At 45.0% G+C, this 18,118-nt stretch overlaps 1 protein-coding gene across 1 annotated transcript in view; it reads left to right on the forward strand.

Moving 5' to 3' along the window:
• The window catches only part of LOC117217809 (uncharacterized), a 57,924-nt gene that overhangs the window by 24,083 nt on the left and 15,723 nt on the right, over positions 1 to 18,118 (forward strand). The window contains exon 2 of the mRNA XM_033465650.2: positions 3,272 to 3,699. Coding sequence (XP_033321541.2) covers positions 3,272 to 3,699 — 428 coding nt within the window. The remainder of the gene's footprint in view (positions 1 to 3,271; positions 3,700 to 18,118) is intronic.

The following is an 18,118-nucleotide window of genomic DNA, read 5'->3' on the forward strand; positions in this document are numbered from 1 at the left end:
TGGAGTGAGAAGAGGAGATACGATTATTCGAGTCTTGCAGCTTGTTTTTATAATCATTGACAATTTATAACTATAAAAACGAACCGCAAGGCTCGAATAATCGTATCTCCTCTTCCCAAATTGTCCAGTTTTGTGAGCGTCCGTTAGGGAGACATTACTGTAATACCATAACGAGTGGCCAAAAGTTTCAGAACAACGTCAAATTGCGAACACTATCATCATCGACGAATAAATCGATCGACGTAAGAAGTTCTGCTTAACTTGATTCAAAAATCAATCTGGTCGTCAATTAGGGATACAATACCGTACCGCGCCAGCGAATTCGTACATTTTTATTCCACAATGCCGCGTTTCAGGCGCAACATTTCCGTTCACTCAACAAATTCGTCTATTCTCTCGTACTCTTAGTTCAACGATCGTTAAAAACCGAGCAAGAACACCGTGGAACAGCAATTTCACGAAATTGGCAGTTCCTCGTAATTTCTGATTTTCCTTCGATTTAACAATAGCTCGAGGAGAGAAACGCGCGGCGGCAATGCGAGCAAGCAAGCTAGCAAGCAAGCAACAACCTGCTCGATCGAAATGGAAGCAACAGGAGTTCGACCGCGGCAAAATAGAGGTTCACCTTCACCGATCGCGCGATATTCGATTTATCTCCACTAATCAAAGTCTTTCTCCTGCGAGCAGTATATCTTTGAAAAACTGCAACGCTGTAGGCGCGCGCGCGAGTGTGCGGTGCGCGAAGAATGATTGCAAACTTTCACCCGTACAGAAAACTCTGCGAGCGCCTTGGCCCGCAGAGAAAATGTTATTAACGTGTAATACAAATGTTACCGATTTTCTTCGCCTGGTAATTTCTTACGCGTGCTCTGACGAAATCCCGCGACACGCGATACCCCGCGCGATGAACGTGCGCGCCCGAAAGATTACCGCGAGCGTCTCTAAAGAGCAAGTTCGCCGCGATTCATCGTCGTTTGCGATCGCTCCGAGCGATCGTTTCTCTCTCTCTCTCTCTCTCTCTCTCTCTCTCTCTCTCTCTCTCTCTCTTTCGTGGCAAGAGAAGAGGGTAAAAAAATCAGCCGCGAATGCACGGCGCGTTCGAGGGCCGCGCGGATCGACGAAATACGTGTCCGCGTCCGCGCGATTCGCATCGAGCGTATCTGGATTCGCCATCGATAATTAATCGCCGCGGAGAGGCCGCGGCTCGACGCGTTGCGTCACACGAACGCACACAATAGAAACGCAATGATCTACGCACACGCCGCCTCGCGTATAAGGCTTAATGCCACCGGATTAGACAACGGCCTCTCTCGGCCGCCCTGTTAATGGCAACGAGCGACATTGTTGGCTAATGATCGTCGGGAAAATTCGCGGGCCGGCCCCGGACAGACTTCGTCCCGCGGTTGCGACACGTATCGAACGCGAAACGACACGCGAGTGCTCCCGGCACGCGGCGAGTCACGCGTTTCTTTCCCGACTCGAGGCGATTTTTTGCGACAGTTCGAGTTGTTCGCGAATCACGCGGCGTATCGAGCGCGTTCCTCCGCGATGATAACGAGTGTCAACGGTCTGATTGAACCGCGTCCGGTATCTAGGCGGACAAGGCGAACGTTTTGACGCGTCGACGAGCCGAGACAGACTGTCTGTCTCGCCGCGGAACGACGGAGCGGACGCTTTTATCTGTCGCGGCGTTTTTTTATTCGATAAGAAGCGAGAGGTGCCGCGTCTTGCGAATGCAACGCGTTTTATTGCGACCACGTGGAACAACAACTGCGAAATTTAGACCGAAAACTGGGCAGAAATTGGTTTGAGTGGCCGCGACGGTCGCTTTTGCGCTATTTTTTATAGCTGAATCCCCCCTTGTCCCCCTGCAGATTGTATTAAATCAGATGCGATTAAATTTTAATGCTAACGATAATTGTGTATTGGGTCGTTCGGAAAGTTGTATCGCTTTTCAAGAAAGCTCTTGAGCTAGTATTTTGTTAATAATAAACGGAACCTTTGCGGGCGTAAGATTTGAAAAATGATAGGAAAATGTTGAACGGCTTCTTTTTACTCGAATCGTTAAATAGTATTTAACTTATCGTTAAATAATATTAATTTAATATAATTATTTAATATAATTTAATATAATTATTAAGTCTTAAGTTTAATATAATTATTAATTATTATGATTAATAATATTAATCGTTAAATAGTATTTAACGATTCTAGTATTTTGTTAATAATAAATGGAACCTTTGCGAGCGTAAGATTTGAAAAATGCTGGGAAAATGTCGAACAGTTTCTTTTTACTCTAATCGTTAAAAAATCGTCGCTCGTTTTCTCGTGTAAGAAGGAAATAAGGTCTCGAACGAGCCAATATTTTGTGAAGAAATTGCGAATTTATCGATAAATGCGATTTTACGATTTTCGTAAAAGATAGCTAATTATTTCGAGTAATCCTTTGATATTTTTATTCTGGATTCACTCGACGCAGGAATATATGAGAAACTTTGTATACGAAACGAAACAAGGCGAAAGTAAAACTGCTGCTGTAAAGCTACGCTAATCATCTATAAACAAAGCTGTGCTAAACTAAGCTTTGTGCTGTGACAAGTAAACTGCGGATTTGATGCGTTCATGACAAAAATGAATAGGTCGAAAAAATGACGAAAATGATAAAAATGAAACTGCAGAAAGGAACAGAAAAATGTAAGGATATTAATACATTACGTTACTAAATAAAATACGTTAGGATGTTACAAGGATATTAATACATTACATTAAAATCACTATATTAAGTAATACATTACATTGAAATTAATTACATTACATTATCTTCAACTTATTACAATTATCGAAAGATACAATCTATTCTCAGAAAACCTATGTTTCTTACAATTAACTTGGACAATTTTAATCAGTTCAGTCATAAGCACAGAAGCTCTTATGCTTCTCACAATCAATTTGAACAATTTTAATCAGTTCAGTCATAAGCACAGAAGCTCTTATGTTTCTTACAATAAACTTGAACAATTTTAACCAGTTCAGTCATAAGCACAGAAGCTCTTATGCTTCTTACAATCAACTTGAACAATTTTAATCAGTTCAGTCATAAGCACAGAAGCTCATCAAAGCACCAAACAACGAATTAATAGCAATTACACTCCCTGGCATTTTTCAATCTTATGTCATCAAAGACCCATGATCCTCGATCGCGTTAACAAAGTATCTCTTCGATCCCGAGAGTTCGCAATAACCTCGACAAATTCTTTGTTCCGTCGAACAGATCGATTGCCGCGGCGAGCCGGCGACGGTTTCGGATCCCGAGAACATCCGGTGGTCCTGGTCGACTCGGACCTATCCCGTCTCCCGCTGCCGGACCTGGTGTTGTCTGCGGTCGAGCAGGTCGAGCAGCTTCCGGCCGCGACGCCCCAGGTGACTGTGTCCGCGCCGAGCAGCCCGACGAGGGACGCTGCCTTCCAGTTTCCGGAGTGCAGCAACGACGAGGCACCGGTGCCTAGCCCGAGGCCACGGCCGCGAAGACGCAGGCTCGTCTCGGAGGGCAGCGGAGCCGTGAAGAAGGGGCCCGTCGGCGAGCCGATCTGCAACAGTTGCTGCGGCCACTTCGGCCAGGCCTTCAACGAGAGCCAGTGGGCGAGCGTGGGTGCCAACCTCAGGAACATCGCCGACGACTTCCACGCATCCAAGACCAAGGTCAGTGCACGATTTTTTAACGAATGTGGAATTTATCGTAACGGCGCTCTTTGAAAATGACGACACGGATTTTTACTCTTTGTTTGTTGGTATACTTGTAGGAACTGTACTAATAGGTAACGCGCGCAGTGATTTGTTGGCGTGTTATTTAGATGTAGAGAGTGTTCGAAAATAATTGGTCAATATTTGTGTGGTACAGAGGGTGCATTGTACTGAGTAAAAAAGAGTTAGGAAACGTAGGTCGAATGGTGAGAAGGGTGTTTTTGAGATATTAACATTTTTGTTTATGTGTATTATTTTTATATATGAATTGTCGGGTCACTCAGTTTTTAATTTACGATTATTCGTGTCGTAAAGATACATTTATGAGTTGTTTGTTCGATTTATATTTTATTTATGGCAATCAGAATAAAGGGCTTATTGATATTTGTATAAACTGATGTAAAACAGCTGTTTTTTAGGCTTTGTAAAGACATAATATCTTTTTTCAAGTTGAATATTGAATATTGAACATTTCAAATTGAATATTGAATATTGAATGTTTCAAATTGAACATTGAATATTGAATTTATCAAATTGAATATTGGATATTGAATGCTTCAAATTGAATATTGAATATTGAATGTTTAAAATCGAATATTGAATATTGAACTTTTCAAATTGAATATTGAACTTTTCAAATTGAATATTGAACTTTTCAAATTGAATATTGAATTATTCAAATTGAATATCGAATATTGGATTTCTCGTATTGAATATCGAATATTGAATTTTTCAAATTGAATATTGAATATTGAATAATGACAGAATATCTTTATTTTTACAATACCTTTTTTTAAAATTTTGCTATTAGAACGACAAAAAGCTCACATTATTCAATATTTTCATCAGTCTATAACGTAAATTTAAACAATACGTTTCGTAAATCTCGATAACTTATATACATACTAGAAATTCATTAAAAAAAACAGGAATTTTTTATTCTTTCTTTCATCCCAAAAATTTTAATATAAAATAAAAATTCGTAACTGTACCAAATTAGTGTCTACAATATCTAAAAAAATACATATCATTTCGTCTACTTTTAGAAAAGTTATTCTGCTATAAAAGTTGCCCGAACATTAACGAGAATCACTGTACATCGTATGTCAGAGTCACTTCAATTTTCTAACAACTGACATTCAACAAATTAGCAATGCTATCGATACCAAAAAATTCGACTACACAATTTAAACATTCTATAACATCGTTCCCCCTGTTATAACTCGATATCTCGCTTCCAAGTATATCGAATTAATTATTAATTTCATTCTTGTCGCGACAATGTCACCTTTTCGAAAAAGAAATGTGCAATATTTTGAACCAGCGTGACACAGCTGAGGATTTCAACGATTTTCTTCGATCAAACTTTTCGACATCAAGCTAATAAATTACTAATTATTAAGTAAGAAAATCAGTAATTAAGAAACCAGATTAAAACGCCTCGTTCCACAAAATCGAGTGAAATCCGAAATCTGTTCGCATTTAACGTGCTCGCAATCTACACTTACACAACTATTGGGTTGGCAACTAAGTAATTGCCGATTTCAGTTATAGATCTCTCTCACTCCCATTTTTATGATATCCGTAAATGTTATATTATAAAATTATTATTATTATTATTATTATGTTATTTTTTATTATCCGTGAATGTTAGCAACTGGACAAATTGAATGCAGCGGTCAAAGAAAAGCGAGCAGAATTAGTCAATCGTAAAGGTGTCATTTTCCAGCAGGACAATGCTAGGCCGCACACGTCTTTGTCCACTCGGCAAAAATTCATGGATATTGGTTGGGAATTGATGTTACACCCACCATATAGCCCTGATCTCGCGCCATCGGATTACCACTTGTTTCGATCCCTGGACAACTCCCTTCGTGGTAAAACTTTTAATGATGACGACGCTGTAAAATCTCACTTAACTCAGTTTTTGGCCGAAAAGGATCAGACTTTCTACGAACGTGGAATTTTCAAGTTGTCAGAGAGATGGCAAAAGGTCGTCGAACAAAATGGAAAACACATTACTGATTATACTTCATTCCAAGTAAAAAAAAATTTTTTATTTCATTGAACAAATCGGCAATTACTTAGTTGCCAACCCAATATATTTTTAATTAGAACAACGATTCTACTTTTCACAATGTACAGTCTCATACCAACTATAATACCGAACAGAGCTCACTACCATAACCGCGCGGGGCACACAAGTGTCGTCAATTTACAGCGACATGAAAAGCAGTATTAAAAATCCGGTGAACCGCGCGCGCATTTCGGTGGGGGCCGCGTAAAATCCAGTAAATAGAGAATGACTTCGTTTCCGCGTACCCTTCGTCGAGTTCCACCGTAAAACCGCCCCGCGAACGAGGATCGCGCGGCGTTACATTTTTCAGGCCGCGTTTTTTTCGAGCCTTCGCTTGTCTCGCAAAGTGTTTACGACGCGAGGAGGTGCACAGGTGTAAGGCGCGCGGCGTAAAAATAATTGCGCGGAGCATGCTCGCTTCGCAATTCCGGCGGTCCACCCCCCGCCTCGTCCCCCCTTTTATTCGTCGTAAAGCCGCCCTTGCGCCGCCGCGGTTGTTATAAAACCCGGCCGAAACACGCAGATGCTCGAACCGCTCGCCCCGCGCGGCGCGAAGTCGTCGTTTCGCGCCTTTAATTTCTAAATTAATTTCGCACCGGGCGAACGCGGAATTCCGGAGTTTGCCAGCTTTTTCGGGGAACATTCCGGGGATATTTGCTTTGGCAGAGAGAGAGAGAGGCTCGTATTTCACGCGGAGTCGTCGGACCGATCGAAAATTCCGTCGTATCTGTTCGCAGCCAATTCCGGAAAATCGATCTCGCCGGAAGACTCTGCCCACCCCCGTTCACCCCCCGCCCCCTAGAGCTGCGATACCGACGATTTAATGGTCTCACGAATGATTCAGTATCTCTCGTTTCGTGGCACCGTGTGCGGAGCCATGTTTCTCTCTCTCTCTCTCTCTCTCTCTCTCTCTCTCTCTCTCTCTCTATCGGCGCGGAAAGAGAGAAATTGGCGGCTGGAGTGGGTCAGCAGCCGGCGCCATAAACGCGAATTTAGTTATATCGGCGGCAGCGTCGTTGTCCCACGGGCGCAATAAATATCCGCTCGCCACCGTTAAGACGTCTAGTATCGCTCCCACTGTGTGCACGGCCCCCTTCGTGCCCCTTGGCCGGCCACTTCATCACGCTGGCTGGCCCCCCTTTCCCCCCACCCGCTCGCGATCACGAGGAACGCGCTCGCGATCAAATATGGATCGGCCTGGCGAAACGATGCGCTACTGATTTTACGACGCGAGCGCGCGTTCTCCGTTGTTGTTGCCGGAATGCATCGGGAACCGTGGATTGGAGACGGGGTTTGGAGCAGGGGGGACGAGGAATAGGAACGTCGACGGAGAGGGAATGCTTGATTTTATGGGCGGATTCTATCTACGTGCCGACGAGACTGCGATCCGTTGCGTCGGTATACATAAATGGATTACGAAAATGTTGATGACAGAGGAGAGATGGAAGGATAGAGGGTCGTTTAATGGAGGTTGGCGATGTCAGGTGCGATCGGAAAGTATGTGTGATTAATTTATCGTGGAAGGAACGCCCGGGATATGGTAAATTCGCTCCAATTGACGCTTAGATTGTGCACGAAAATGGAGAATTTGGGAAGAGGAGATGCGATTGTTCGAGCCTTGGGGCTTTGTTTTTATAGTTATCGATTGTCGACGATTATAGAAACAAGGTTACAAAGTTGGAATAATGGTATCTCCTTTTTCCAAATTGTCCACTTTTGTGGACAATCTAAGCGTCAATTAGAGAGATATGTTTCTGCATCAGAGCTGATTTCGTTGCCTTCGAAATAAGTCACGTCGAAAGCGGTACAGTAAATTCTCTCAAATTGTTCCTCAGCCCTAACTAACACTCAGATTGTCTCCCTAATTGACGCTGACATTCTGTAGAAAAATTGACGATTTGGGAAGACGAGATACGATTGTTCGAGCCTTGGGGCTTTGTTTTTATGGTTATCGATTGACAATGATTATAGAAATAAGGTGCAAAGTTCGAATAATGGTATCTCCTTTTTCCAAATTGTCCACTTTCGTGGACAATCTAAGCGTCAATTAGAGAGATATTACTGTACCTGTTTATGCATCAGAACTGATTTCGTTGACTTCGAAATAAGTCACGTCGAAAGCGGTACGGTAAATTTTCTCAGATTGTCTCCCTAACTGACGCTCAGATTGTCCACAAAAATGGACAATTTAGGAAGAGGAGATACGATTATTCGAGCCCTGCAGCTCGTTCTTATAATTGTTGACAGTCGGTAACTATAAAAACGAATTGTAAGGAATCGGATCGTAACGAATTGTAAGGATCGAACAATCGTATCTCCTCTTCCCAAACTGTACACTTTCTGCACAATCTGAGCGCCAGTTAGGGAGACACTACCGTATTTTCTTTGTACAGTAATGTCTACCTAATTGACGCTATTAGGGAGACATTACTGTACAAGGAAAATACAATAATGTCTCCCTAACTGGCGCTCAGATTGTGCACAAAACAATTGAGGACAATTATGGAGACAATTTGGGAAGAGGAGATACGATTATTCGCGCCTTTTAGCGCGTTTTTATAGTTGTTGGCGATCGATAACCATAAAAAACGAACCGCAAGACTCAAATTAATCGTGTCTCCTCTCCCAAAATTGTCCATTTTCATGGACATTCTGAGCGTCAATTAGAGAGACATTACAGTAATTCGTTCTGGCATAGTTTCTACTAATTTTCTGCAATAACCCACAGATATTTGTTCCCACTGTTCTTGAATTGTATTATGCAAATCTGTGATTGAAGTTGCTTGGGAATCATATAAATTCCAAAAAAGTCGTCTTTCTAGTAAACCCCATACATTCTCTATGGGATCGAGGTCCGGGCTCGTCGCCGGGCCAATCCAGAACAGAGAATTTGTTCAGTAACGAGCCAATATTTTTACACTTTTAACAGTGTGCTTAGGATCTCGGTCATGCATGGAAATTACATTTTTTTCTTCAAAAGACATACAGTAATGTCTCCCTAATTGACGCTCAGATTGTCCACGAAAATTGCCAGAAATTCGCGAACATCCAACTGTTTTATCCTGCCCGAGGAAATACAGTAATGTCTCTCTAATTGACGCTCAGATTGTCCACGAAAATGGACAATATTGGAAGAGCAGATACGATTATTCCGAGGCTTGTAGCTCGTTTCTTATAGTCGTTGCCAATTCTTCACCATAAAAAACGAACTTCAAGGCTCGAATAATCGTATCTCCACTTTCCAAATTGTCCATTTTTGCGAGCGTCAGTTAGGGAGACAATCCGAGCGTCAGTTAGGGAGACATTACTGTAATACTATAACGAGTGGCAAAAAGTTTCGGAACAACGTCAAATTGCGAACACTATCGACGAATAAATCGACCGACGTAAGAAGTTCCGCTTAACTTGATTCAAAAACAATCTAAGCGTCAATTAGGGAGACAAAACTGTACTCGGCGAGCTAGTCGCAATCCCACGTGGAATAGCTGACTTTCGCGCCGAAGCCGCGGCCTCCCTTCGCGCGTTTCTCTTAATTAGCGACGGGTTGCCCTTAATTAACGATTACCTATGATCACCACGAAAAAAATGCCTGTCCAAAGCCAATATTATATTCTCTCTCCAAGCCATTCCTTTTAAGAAACAATTGCACAGCCCGAGAAAAAAGAAACAATAACATCGCCGGATACGCGTCCAAGTACAAACGCGTTGCGCTAACGATCTCTTCGCCATAAGATTCAACGCACCGGTAATAGACACTTAACCAGCAGAGAAACCGAACTAATCCCCGCCTCGATCGGTCGCAACGGTATCTCTGGTCGGGTCGCAGCGGTAAGGACCGTAGTTTCTCCGAGGAGACGATTATTACGGTCGGTCGTTCTTTTCACCGCGCGTCGACGACGACAAAAGCGCGGAGGAGAGCCCTTCCACGGTTTTACGAGATTCCCCGTGATTTGCCGTGATGGCCGATTGAAAGAAAGAAGCCGAACGAGCCGCGCCGCGGGGCAAGAATGACGAGAACGAGTCTCGCAGCGTACGGGGGAGAGAAAGCGGGGCTGAAACGAGAGAAGGGAGAGAGGAACGTTCTGCGAGCGACGACGGGCAGGGCGTGTTCCTCTCTTTCATCCCGTTCTCGACTTTATTCGCTTTAAAGATCCTCGCCTCGGCGTTGATACCCAATCCTGGAACGTCTAATTATTGCCGGTTAAGTGGTGGTAATTGAAGGGTGCGAACGGACCCGTGAAATTGAAGAAATCCCGGCGCCTCCGCCTCGGCCGCTCGGCCGGCCTTCGGAGATATCCGACGCCGATCGGCTCCGCGATTCGGTTAATCCGGGGATCGGCTCGTCGACGATACGAATCGCGGCGAATTCTCCGCGGCATTGTTTCTCCCCGGGTGGATCTCCCCCCTCTGTTTGCGAGCCACCCTTCGTGTCGCGGGGCAGGGAACGCGTCGGATTAATCCGGCGACGAAGCTGCGTTCCGCCGGCGCATCGTCGAACGGATTCTTGTTTCGCCCCCCGCGATTTTCCGGATGTAGACGCGGATTTGTCCCTTATCGCCCGGCTCCTTTTCCCCATTCGCTTTTATATTTGCGGAGCTTGATACGCGCGCCTTCGGGAGCATCGCGCGCGCGAGCGCGCCGCGCGGCAGCCGATCGTAACACGGGGAGGAGGATCGTAAAGCCGGAACTTCGTCTTAGAGTCACTTTATACGGAATAGAAACTGAACACGGTATCACCGGCCACTCCTTTACTGCCAGTTTTACTGACAGTCGTACTGGCGCGCGCTTTTTCCGCGTGTACACGCTTCGATGTTACCGCCGCCGCGGCCGGATCCAAGATTTTAGTGACTTTTTGACAAAAACCTAATTTTCTCATATCGATGTCCAGTCAATTTTGATTGCTTGTTAAATGTCCATTACCTTCGAAAGTGGAAACATTAATAAAAATGATCATAAGTTGTAATAGATACGACAATTTAGAGTTGAACATTTTGAAGGCTACATTTGACGCCAAAAATATGCTCCTGTTTCTCGCAATGTCCCGACGAACCTAATTAACTTTTCCCTTTGCTTTCTTTTTTAGCATTAGGAGGCAATATTTCTCGTTAGGAAACAGTAGTTTAAATTAAGATTATCGTATCCTATATATGAAAAATATAATGTTTAATAAAATACAAGAAGTGTAGAAATTCTCTACATTCGACAAGGAATATATTTTGACGCTCGAGGAATCACGGTTTCGGACAAACGGTATATTTTCAGGATACTTTCCTCTACATAATTCTGTAAAAGTTACAAACCAAGACGAACCAGATTGCAAATTATCACGTTTTAAATATATCAACGTTACGTTACTTCGAGGTTAAAGATATCGAAGATAATGTCTCTGTGTTCCAGTCGGTATTACAAAACGCTTCTTCATCTGTAAATCGACGGATATTTACAATTTTTAATTATTCCATATAACGTGAAAAATATAAGTAAACGAAACAAACTTTGTAACATTACAATAGTAACGTACCTGGAATTACTAGTGAGTCCTCGTAACCAGTGTGGGTGCAATAAGGTACGCGTCCCAGAAAAAGTTCTCTGTATGCATTGCGTGTAGTTGGTAAATTTCAACAGTTCGAACTTTTGATAAAATATAGAGTACGTTAATTAATCTTATCATTTTGCTATTGTTTCAATAAATCCGCAGCTTCGCGCGCCAAAAATCGGCACGAATTTTCCGGAGGACCCGATAATTAATAAAATATAAATGAGAAGATAGAGAAGACGATAAAGCTGGCTAATAATGAGAGCCTACAAGCAAACTGCCTTATTAATTGCGAACAGAAGTTGCTCCGAATTCAGTAAAAAATCTCGAACAACATAGAAAATTCGACGCGGACTAAATCACAAAACCATCAAATCACGCCGAACCGATTTTTCGTACTTAAAACAATTGCACAGAACTTTAACGTCGGAGAACCGGATAACGGAGGTTCTCCTGTAGACAATGAAGCACTTGGTGTCCGAAGAATTGCGGAAGGCAGTGCGCAGCGCGTGTAGGATCAACGAGGAACGGCCCGCGAGAAGTAAAAAGGCCTGGCGAAAGGGGGAGAGGGGGAGAGGGCTGCGATTGCACGAGATAATTGAAGATAATTCGCTCGGCCCGTGGCCACGGCTCGTGCTGCCATGCCCATTTAACTTTCACGTAAGGGGATGTGACCACTTAGCCGTTACATGCTCGCTTACTCTCCATGCATATGTAAAGCGGTGGCTTCCCATGACGAATGGCGAAAGACGGGGATCGCGGTCGTAACTTTCGCGCGACGGCCTGTTGTTCCTCCGATCGGCTCGGCAGTCTCTGCCCGAATCCGAAATACAGTAATGTCTCCCTAATTGACGCTCGGATCGCAGTAATGTCTCTCTAATTGACGCCTAGATCGCGCACAAATATGGATAATTTGGGGAGAGGCACAGATACGATTATTCGAGCCTCGCGACTTTGTTTTTATAGCTACGAATCGTCAACAACTATAAAAACGAGCCAAAAGGCTCGAATAATAATCGTGTCCCTTCTTCCCAAATTGTCCATTTTCGCGTACAATCCGAGCGTCAATTAGGGAGACATTACACAGTGCGACGAATAAGTTTCGAGACTCGGACCATATCTCGGTAACTAATAGCGCCATCTATGTTTTTAGACCGGCGTTTGAAAGCTGCGACATTCCTCTTTCCGGCAGTATTAATTTTGGGTCCGATCGGTCGTTAAATAGCAAAGTTATAACAGTTCTCCCTAACACGGAACAAAGAGCGGTTATTAAATTTCACGGAATACTCGGTAAAAATGCATCGGAAACATTCCGGTTGATGCAGCAAGTGTACGGCACCGATTGTTCGAGTAGAACAAATGTTTTTCCGTGGCACAAACGTTTTTTGGAAGGCAGAGAGAGAGTAGAAGATGATAATCGCGAAGGAAGGCCTACTACAATCTGAGCGTCGATTATAGAGAGATTTACTGTACTCGTTTTAGTCAACTGTTGACCTGACTCTTAACTTGGCATTACTTCGATGCCTCGACTATAACGAAATGGATTGAACTGGCTTTCAAGTCCATTCGATGTTTAACGCAGGACAGTTTCTCGCTGAAGAAACTGAGAGATCCCGAAAAGACGGAATTTTCAAGTCGATAGAATGAAATGTCTACTAAAATTTCAATCTTTCGCGTTTCAAAATCAGCACGAACTTCCCGGACAATCCAATAATATTGTAGGAATTGTTGAAAGGCAGAATGAACAATGAGAAAACAGTGTAAAATACCGAACGAGATTGTCCGAATCAGTTTCTCTCGTCTCTCTCTATCTCTCGTTTAAAGCATCTCCAATGAAATTGAACACTCGCAGAAGTACTTTTACACATCGATAGGCGACGCTCTTTCCGAGAATCGTTGCGCAGATAGACTCGCGAGCGGAGGTTAGAAGAAAATTGCTCACGCCACGGACAGGATAAAATATTCGTTCGAGCTGGTGCAACAGATTTCCGAGAACCGGGAGCAATTTACGCGGCCGCGCTGCGTAATGAAACGTTCCGCCGACATTTATCAGTTATTTAAACGATCGGGCCGACGAGCAAATTGATACATTAGAGCTCCTCTCTCGGCCTCTCGGCTCTCTCGGTAGCCTAACCGATATGTCTCTCTCTCCGCCGGCGAGAAGAAGCTCTCCATTCGTTCTTGCCCCGTAAGAAAGCCGATCGTCGGTTCGACAGCACGCGATCCAGATTTCCTCTTTCCACCGTTTCACGTCTTATTTCCTCGCACCCTGAATCCATACCCCCGCGGATTTTATCGTCGGCTGCGGTTCCACGGTGCGTTGCGCACTTGCTACCTGGCCGGGCTCCGCGTCCCGACCGCAGACCCGCGTTTTCCAATGGCTTTTTCTTACGTTGCTCGGACGAAACGCCGAGCCGATCGGCCATTTCCACGGCGAGTAGCGCGCAATTACATTGCACAATAATCCCTCCTGGGTTCTCCGGTAGTCGCCGGCCAGGCTGCTGCTGCTGCTGCTGCCTTCGCTTCCACGCGAACACCGAGAGAGCCATTTATTTATCCTCCGCGTGGCTGCACCGGAGCCGTACGGCACACCTGGGCTGCTCTGCTGTGGCCGTGTAATGGTTATCGCGCGAGGAGTGCGCGTAATTGCCGCGATTTTTCCCTCGGAGATCCGTAACTCCTGATAAGAATAGGTCGTCGGATTGGTCCGTTGCCTCTTAACCGCGCTGTCCTCGCCGCGGTTTTCCTCTTATCCGTGAAAGTAGTTTTCAAGAGTATTTTAGCTGCTGCAAGTTGTTTAATCGACAATGCTGCGGTTGTGTTTAAATACAGCAGTCGTCGTTATACGGTAATGTCGATTCGTTTTTATAGTTACCGATTGTCAACAACTATAAGATCGAGTTGCAAGGCTCGAGTAATCGTGTCTACTTTTCCGAAATTGTCAATTTTCGCGGGCGATCGGAGCGTCAATTAGGGAGACAATCTGAGCGTCAGTTAGGGAGACATTACTGTATTTATATATTAGGACGTTAAATACGAAATGTCTGATTCGAGACTGAAATTTTGGTTTGTTGTATCTCGGGCAAGAAGTAATGCAATTAAAACCCTTTGCGCTCGAAGCCATTTAACTGTAAATCGAAAATAATTTTTCTGACTTACAGTATTGCCATTTTATATGACGAAGTGCATTTTACGCGCATGAAATTCAGTTTTACGGCGACTCGTACAACAGTTACACTTTCAACAATTTTTTAAATCTAACCTTTGTCGATATCAAAATTATCTTGAAACGTGATATAACAATTTTAGCGGCAATCAAGCGTTCCGAGAGTTCGCTGTCAGAAAACCAGCTTCGAGTAGGAATCCTCGGGCGTCATCCTCTGGCCGAGTCTCGCGACGATCAAGCTTTCTTTCATCGAAGCGCCTAGACGAACGTTTAACAGAGCCGCGGGAGTGTTTTTAATGAAATCCGCGTCATATTTTCCGATGAATCGCCTACGAGCTTCCGCGCGCATCGTGTTAAATCCGGGTTAAACCGCGCGAATTAAGATTGCCGGCGACGCGCAACGATGAACCGCCGCAGCGCGGCTCTAATCCTCCCATTAGTCAGCGGCGTATAACGCGTTACCGAACTAGGACGCGTGCGTTGCAGGACCAGCGAGAAGAGGACCAAGAAAACGCGTAATCTTGTTCTTGAGCAACCGACGCGGCGGCGGGTGCGAATAATTAACGTTCGCGCCGCGCCGCGCCGCGGCCTGGCAACGTAATCCCGGCGACCTGGTCGCGAATAAATTTCACATTTACCGTCGACGAAGAGCGAGCGAAACCTTCTCCGTTGCCCAAGCGGGCGTTCTCTTCCGGGCCCCGAGCAATAAAACCCGACCGCCAGCTTTTCATACGCCTAGCGTCGGCAGAGAGAAAGTATGCGAACGAGCAACGAGTACGCCGCGGTCGCAGGTGGCTCGATAAACGCTCCAGACACGCGTGACACCTTAACAGACTTCACAGGCATCACGCCCAGATCTTGTCGAGAGAACGGCCAAGCCGAAAAACGCATTGCGAACAGCTATAGACGGCCGGAATTACAATGGAGAAGTATAGGATACAGTAAATTCTCTCAAATTGTCCCTCAGCTCGTACACAATAATGTACAGTAATGTCTCCCTAATTGGCGTCCAGATTGTCTCCCTAACTGACGCTTGGATCGCGCACGAAAATGGACAATTTAGGGAGAAGAGAGACGATTATTCGAGCCTCGCGACTCGTTTTTATAGTTACCGATTTTCAATAATTATAAGAACGAGCTGCAAAGCTCGAATAATCGTATCTCCTTTCCCACTCCAATATTTCGTTATGGTCGAGGCATTGAAGTAATGCCAAGTTAAGAGTTAGATCAACAGTTGACTGAAACGAGTACAGTGAATCTCTCTCTAATCGACGCTCAGATTGTAGTAGGCCTTCCTTCGCGATTATCATCTTCTACCCTCTCTATCTGCCTTCCAGAAAACGTTTGTGCCACGGAAAAACATTTGTTCTACTCGAACAATCGGTGCCGTACACTTGCTGCATCAACCGGAATGTTTCCGATGCATTTTTACCGAGTTTTCCGCGAAATTTAATAACCGCTCTTTGTTCCATGTTAGGGAGAATTGTTATAACTTTGCTATTTATCGACCGATCGGACCCAAAATTGATACTGCCGGAAAGAGGAATATCGCAGCTTCCAAACGCCGGTCTAAAAACATAGATAGCGCTATTAGTTACCGAGATATGGTCCGAGTCTCGAAACTTATTCGACGCACTGTACAATGTCTCCCTAATTGACGCTCGGATTGTATGCGAAAATGGACAATTTGGGAAGAAGGGACACGATTATTCGAGCCTCTTGGCTCGTTTTTATAGTTGTTGACGATTCGTAACTATAAAAACAAAACCGCGGGCTGGAATAATCGTATCTGTGCCTCTCTCCAAATTGTCCATATTTGTGCGCGATCTAAGCGTCAATAAGAGAGACATTACTGTACAGTAAACTCTCCCTAATTGACGCTGTCATTCTGCACAAAAATGGACGTTTCGGGAAGAGGAGATGCGATCATGCGAGCCTCGAGGCTCGCTTTTATACTTATTGACAATCGCTAACTATAAAAACAACGCTCAATGCTTGGAACAATCGTATCTCCTCTCCCCAAATTTTTCTGCGCAACCTAAGCGTCAATTAGAGAGACATTCGTACATCCAAATGAACGATGCATCGGCGAACGTACCGATCGTGGTTAGCAGCGAAAGTAAGAACAAAAGAACGATTCGACGAGCGAAACGAACAAGAAACGACCGGGAACAGAGAAGAAGGGGCGCGCTATTAATTGACGAGGAGTACCGGCACGAGGAGAGTCCATAGTCCATAATTCTTTCTTAATGTGACGCTTTCCTCTTGCGATCCTCTTGCTTTCACCCTCGGGCATATCCGCGTAATCTCTTCTCTCCCCCCCCCCCCCGCGTGTTGGCACCGGCGGACACCGAGTGTTTTTCTCGTCTCTGTACACAGAGAGAACGACCGGAGGAGGAAATACGAGCGGCGTGTGGGGAGCAGATCGAACCCGGCGATGACCAGATATTATGACCGCCCCATAAAAGCTTCTCGCTCGGAGATTGAGCTTTCCCCGTTTCTCGGGGCCGTTTATTATTGCACGTCCGGCCACCACGAGTGGATTAAGACGAAACGAGGATCGGAAGTCGCGCGGTCCCCGTGACCCCGGGGGTGTGATCGAGGAAACAAAGCGGAGAGGGGTTCTCCGGACACTGATTGCTAGCGGGCGAACGAGAAAGAGAGAGAGAGAGAGAGAGAGAGAGAGAACATTCGCTGCCCGAATCCAGGGAAACCGGAACGATCGCTGCCGAGAAATATTAACCGAGAGCGGGGCGTCCCAAAATTATTTATTCACTATTTCCGAGAAATGAGGGATTCCTGAGGCGATTTGAAGCAACTTTTTCCTTTACAAAAATGTTCTCCGAGGCTTCGTTTACGAGTTATTAACCAAAAACACTGACCAATGAGAGGCGAGCCTTCTCAGCGGAGTGAATTAAAGTGTTTCGTATCTCGTTCGCGATATCTCGAAGGCAAAATCGTCGTGCTGCCAGCGAGGGAAGAGCCTCAGGATCCCGGGGAGGGATCCGAGAACGTAGAAAGAAGAAGCCTTCGCTCCTAATTGGGAGTGTTCTAATTGGACGGAATTACCGTCGATTCGACACTCCTTGCGGCTAAGCCTCCGGGGCCCGGCGCGGAGAAAGCATCACGATCTTTTTTTATCGAGTTCCCTTATCCCTTCGAGTTTACACGAGCAGACGATACGCCCTCTCTCTCTCTCTCTCTCTCTCTCTCTTTTTCTCTCTCTCTCTCTCTCTCTCTCTCTCTCGAGGGTTGGAACACGACGCGATTAAAGTACGCCGCCTTTAGTCTCCGGGGACTCGTTCCGCCAGCGCGAAACACAAATCCGACGGCGACGCATTAATACCGGTTAATTGTCAATTAATTTCTACTTTGAAGAATTCCACGGATCCTCATGGTTCGCGAGCTCTCGAGTAAAATCGACCCCGTCTCCCCCGGTCACCCCCCCCCCTGCAAAAGGTCTCCGTTACAGCTTCACCGAGCGATTCATTATCCAATTAGTCATTAAGGATCGAAACCGGCTCGACGAAGACCATCGATATACCGCCAACGAGCACGATTGTTCGACGGTCCGAGCAGCTTCGCCGAGGAATTATTA

The sequence above is a fragment of the Megalopta genalis genome, unplaced genomic scaffold, assembly GCF_051020955.1.
Source record: "Megalopta genalis isolate 19385.01 unplaced genomic scaffold, iyMegGena1_principal scaffold0023, whole genome shotgun sequence".
Classification (NCBI taxonomy): domain Eukaryota; kingdom Metazoa; phylum Arthropoda; class Insecta; order Hymenoptera; family Halictidae; genus Megalopta; species Megalopta genalis.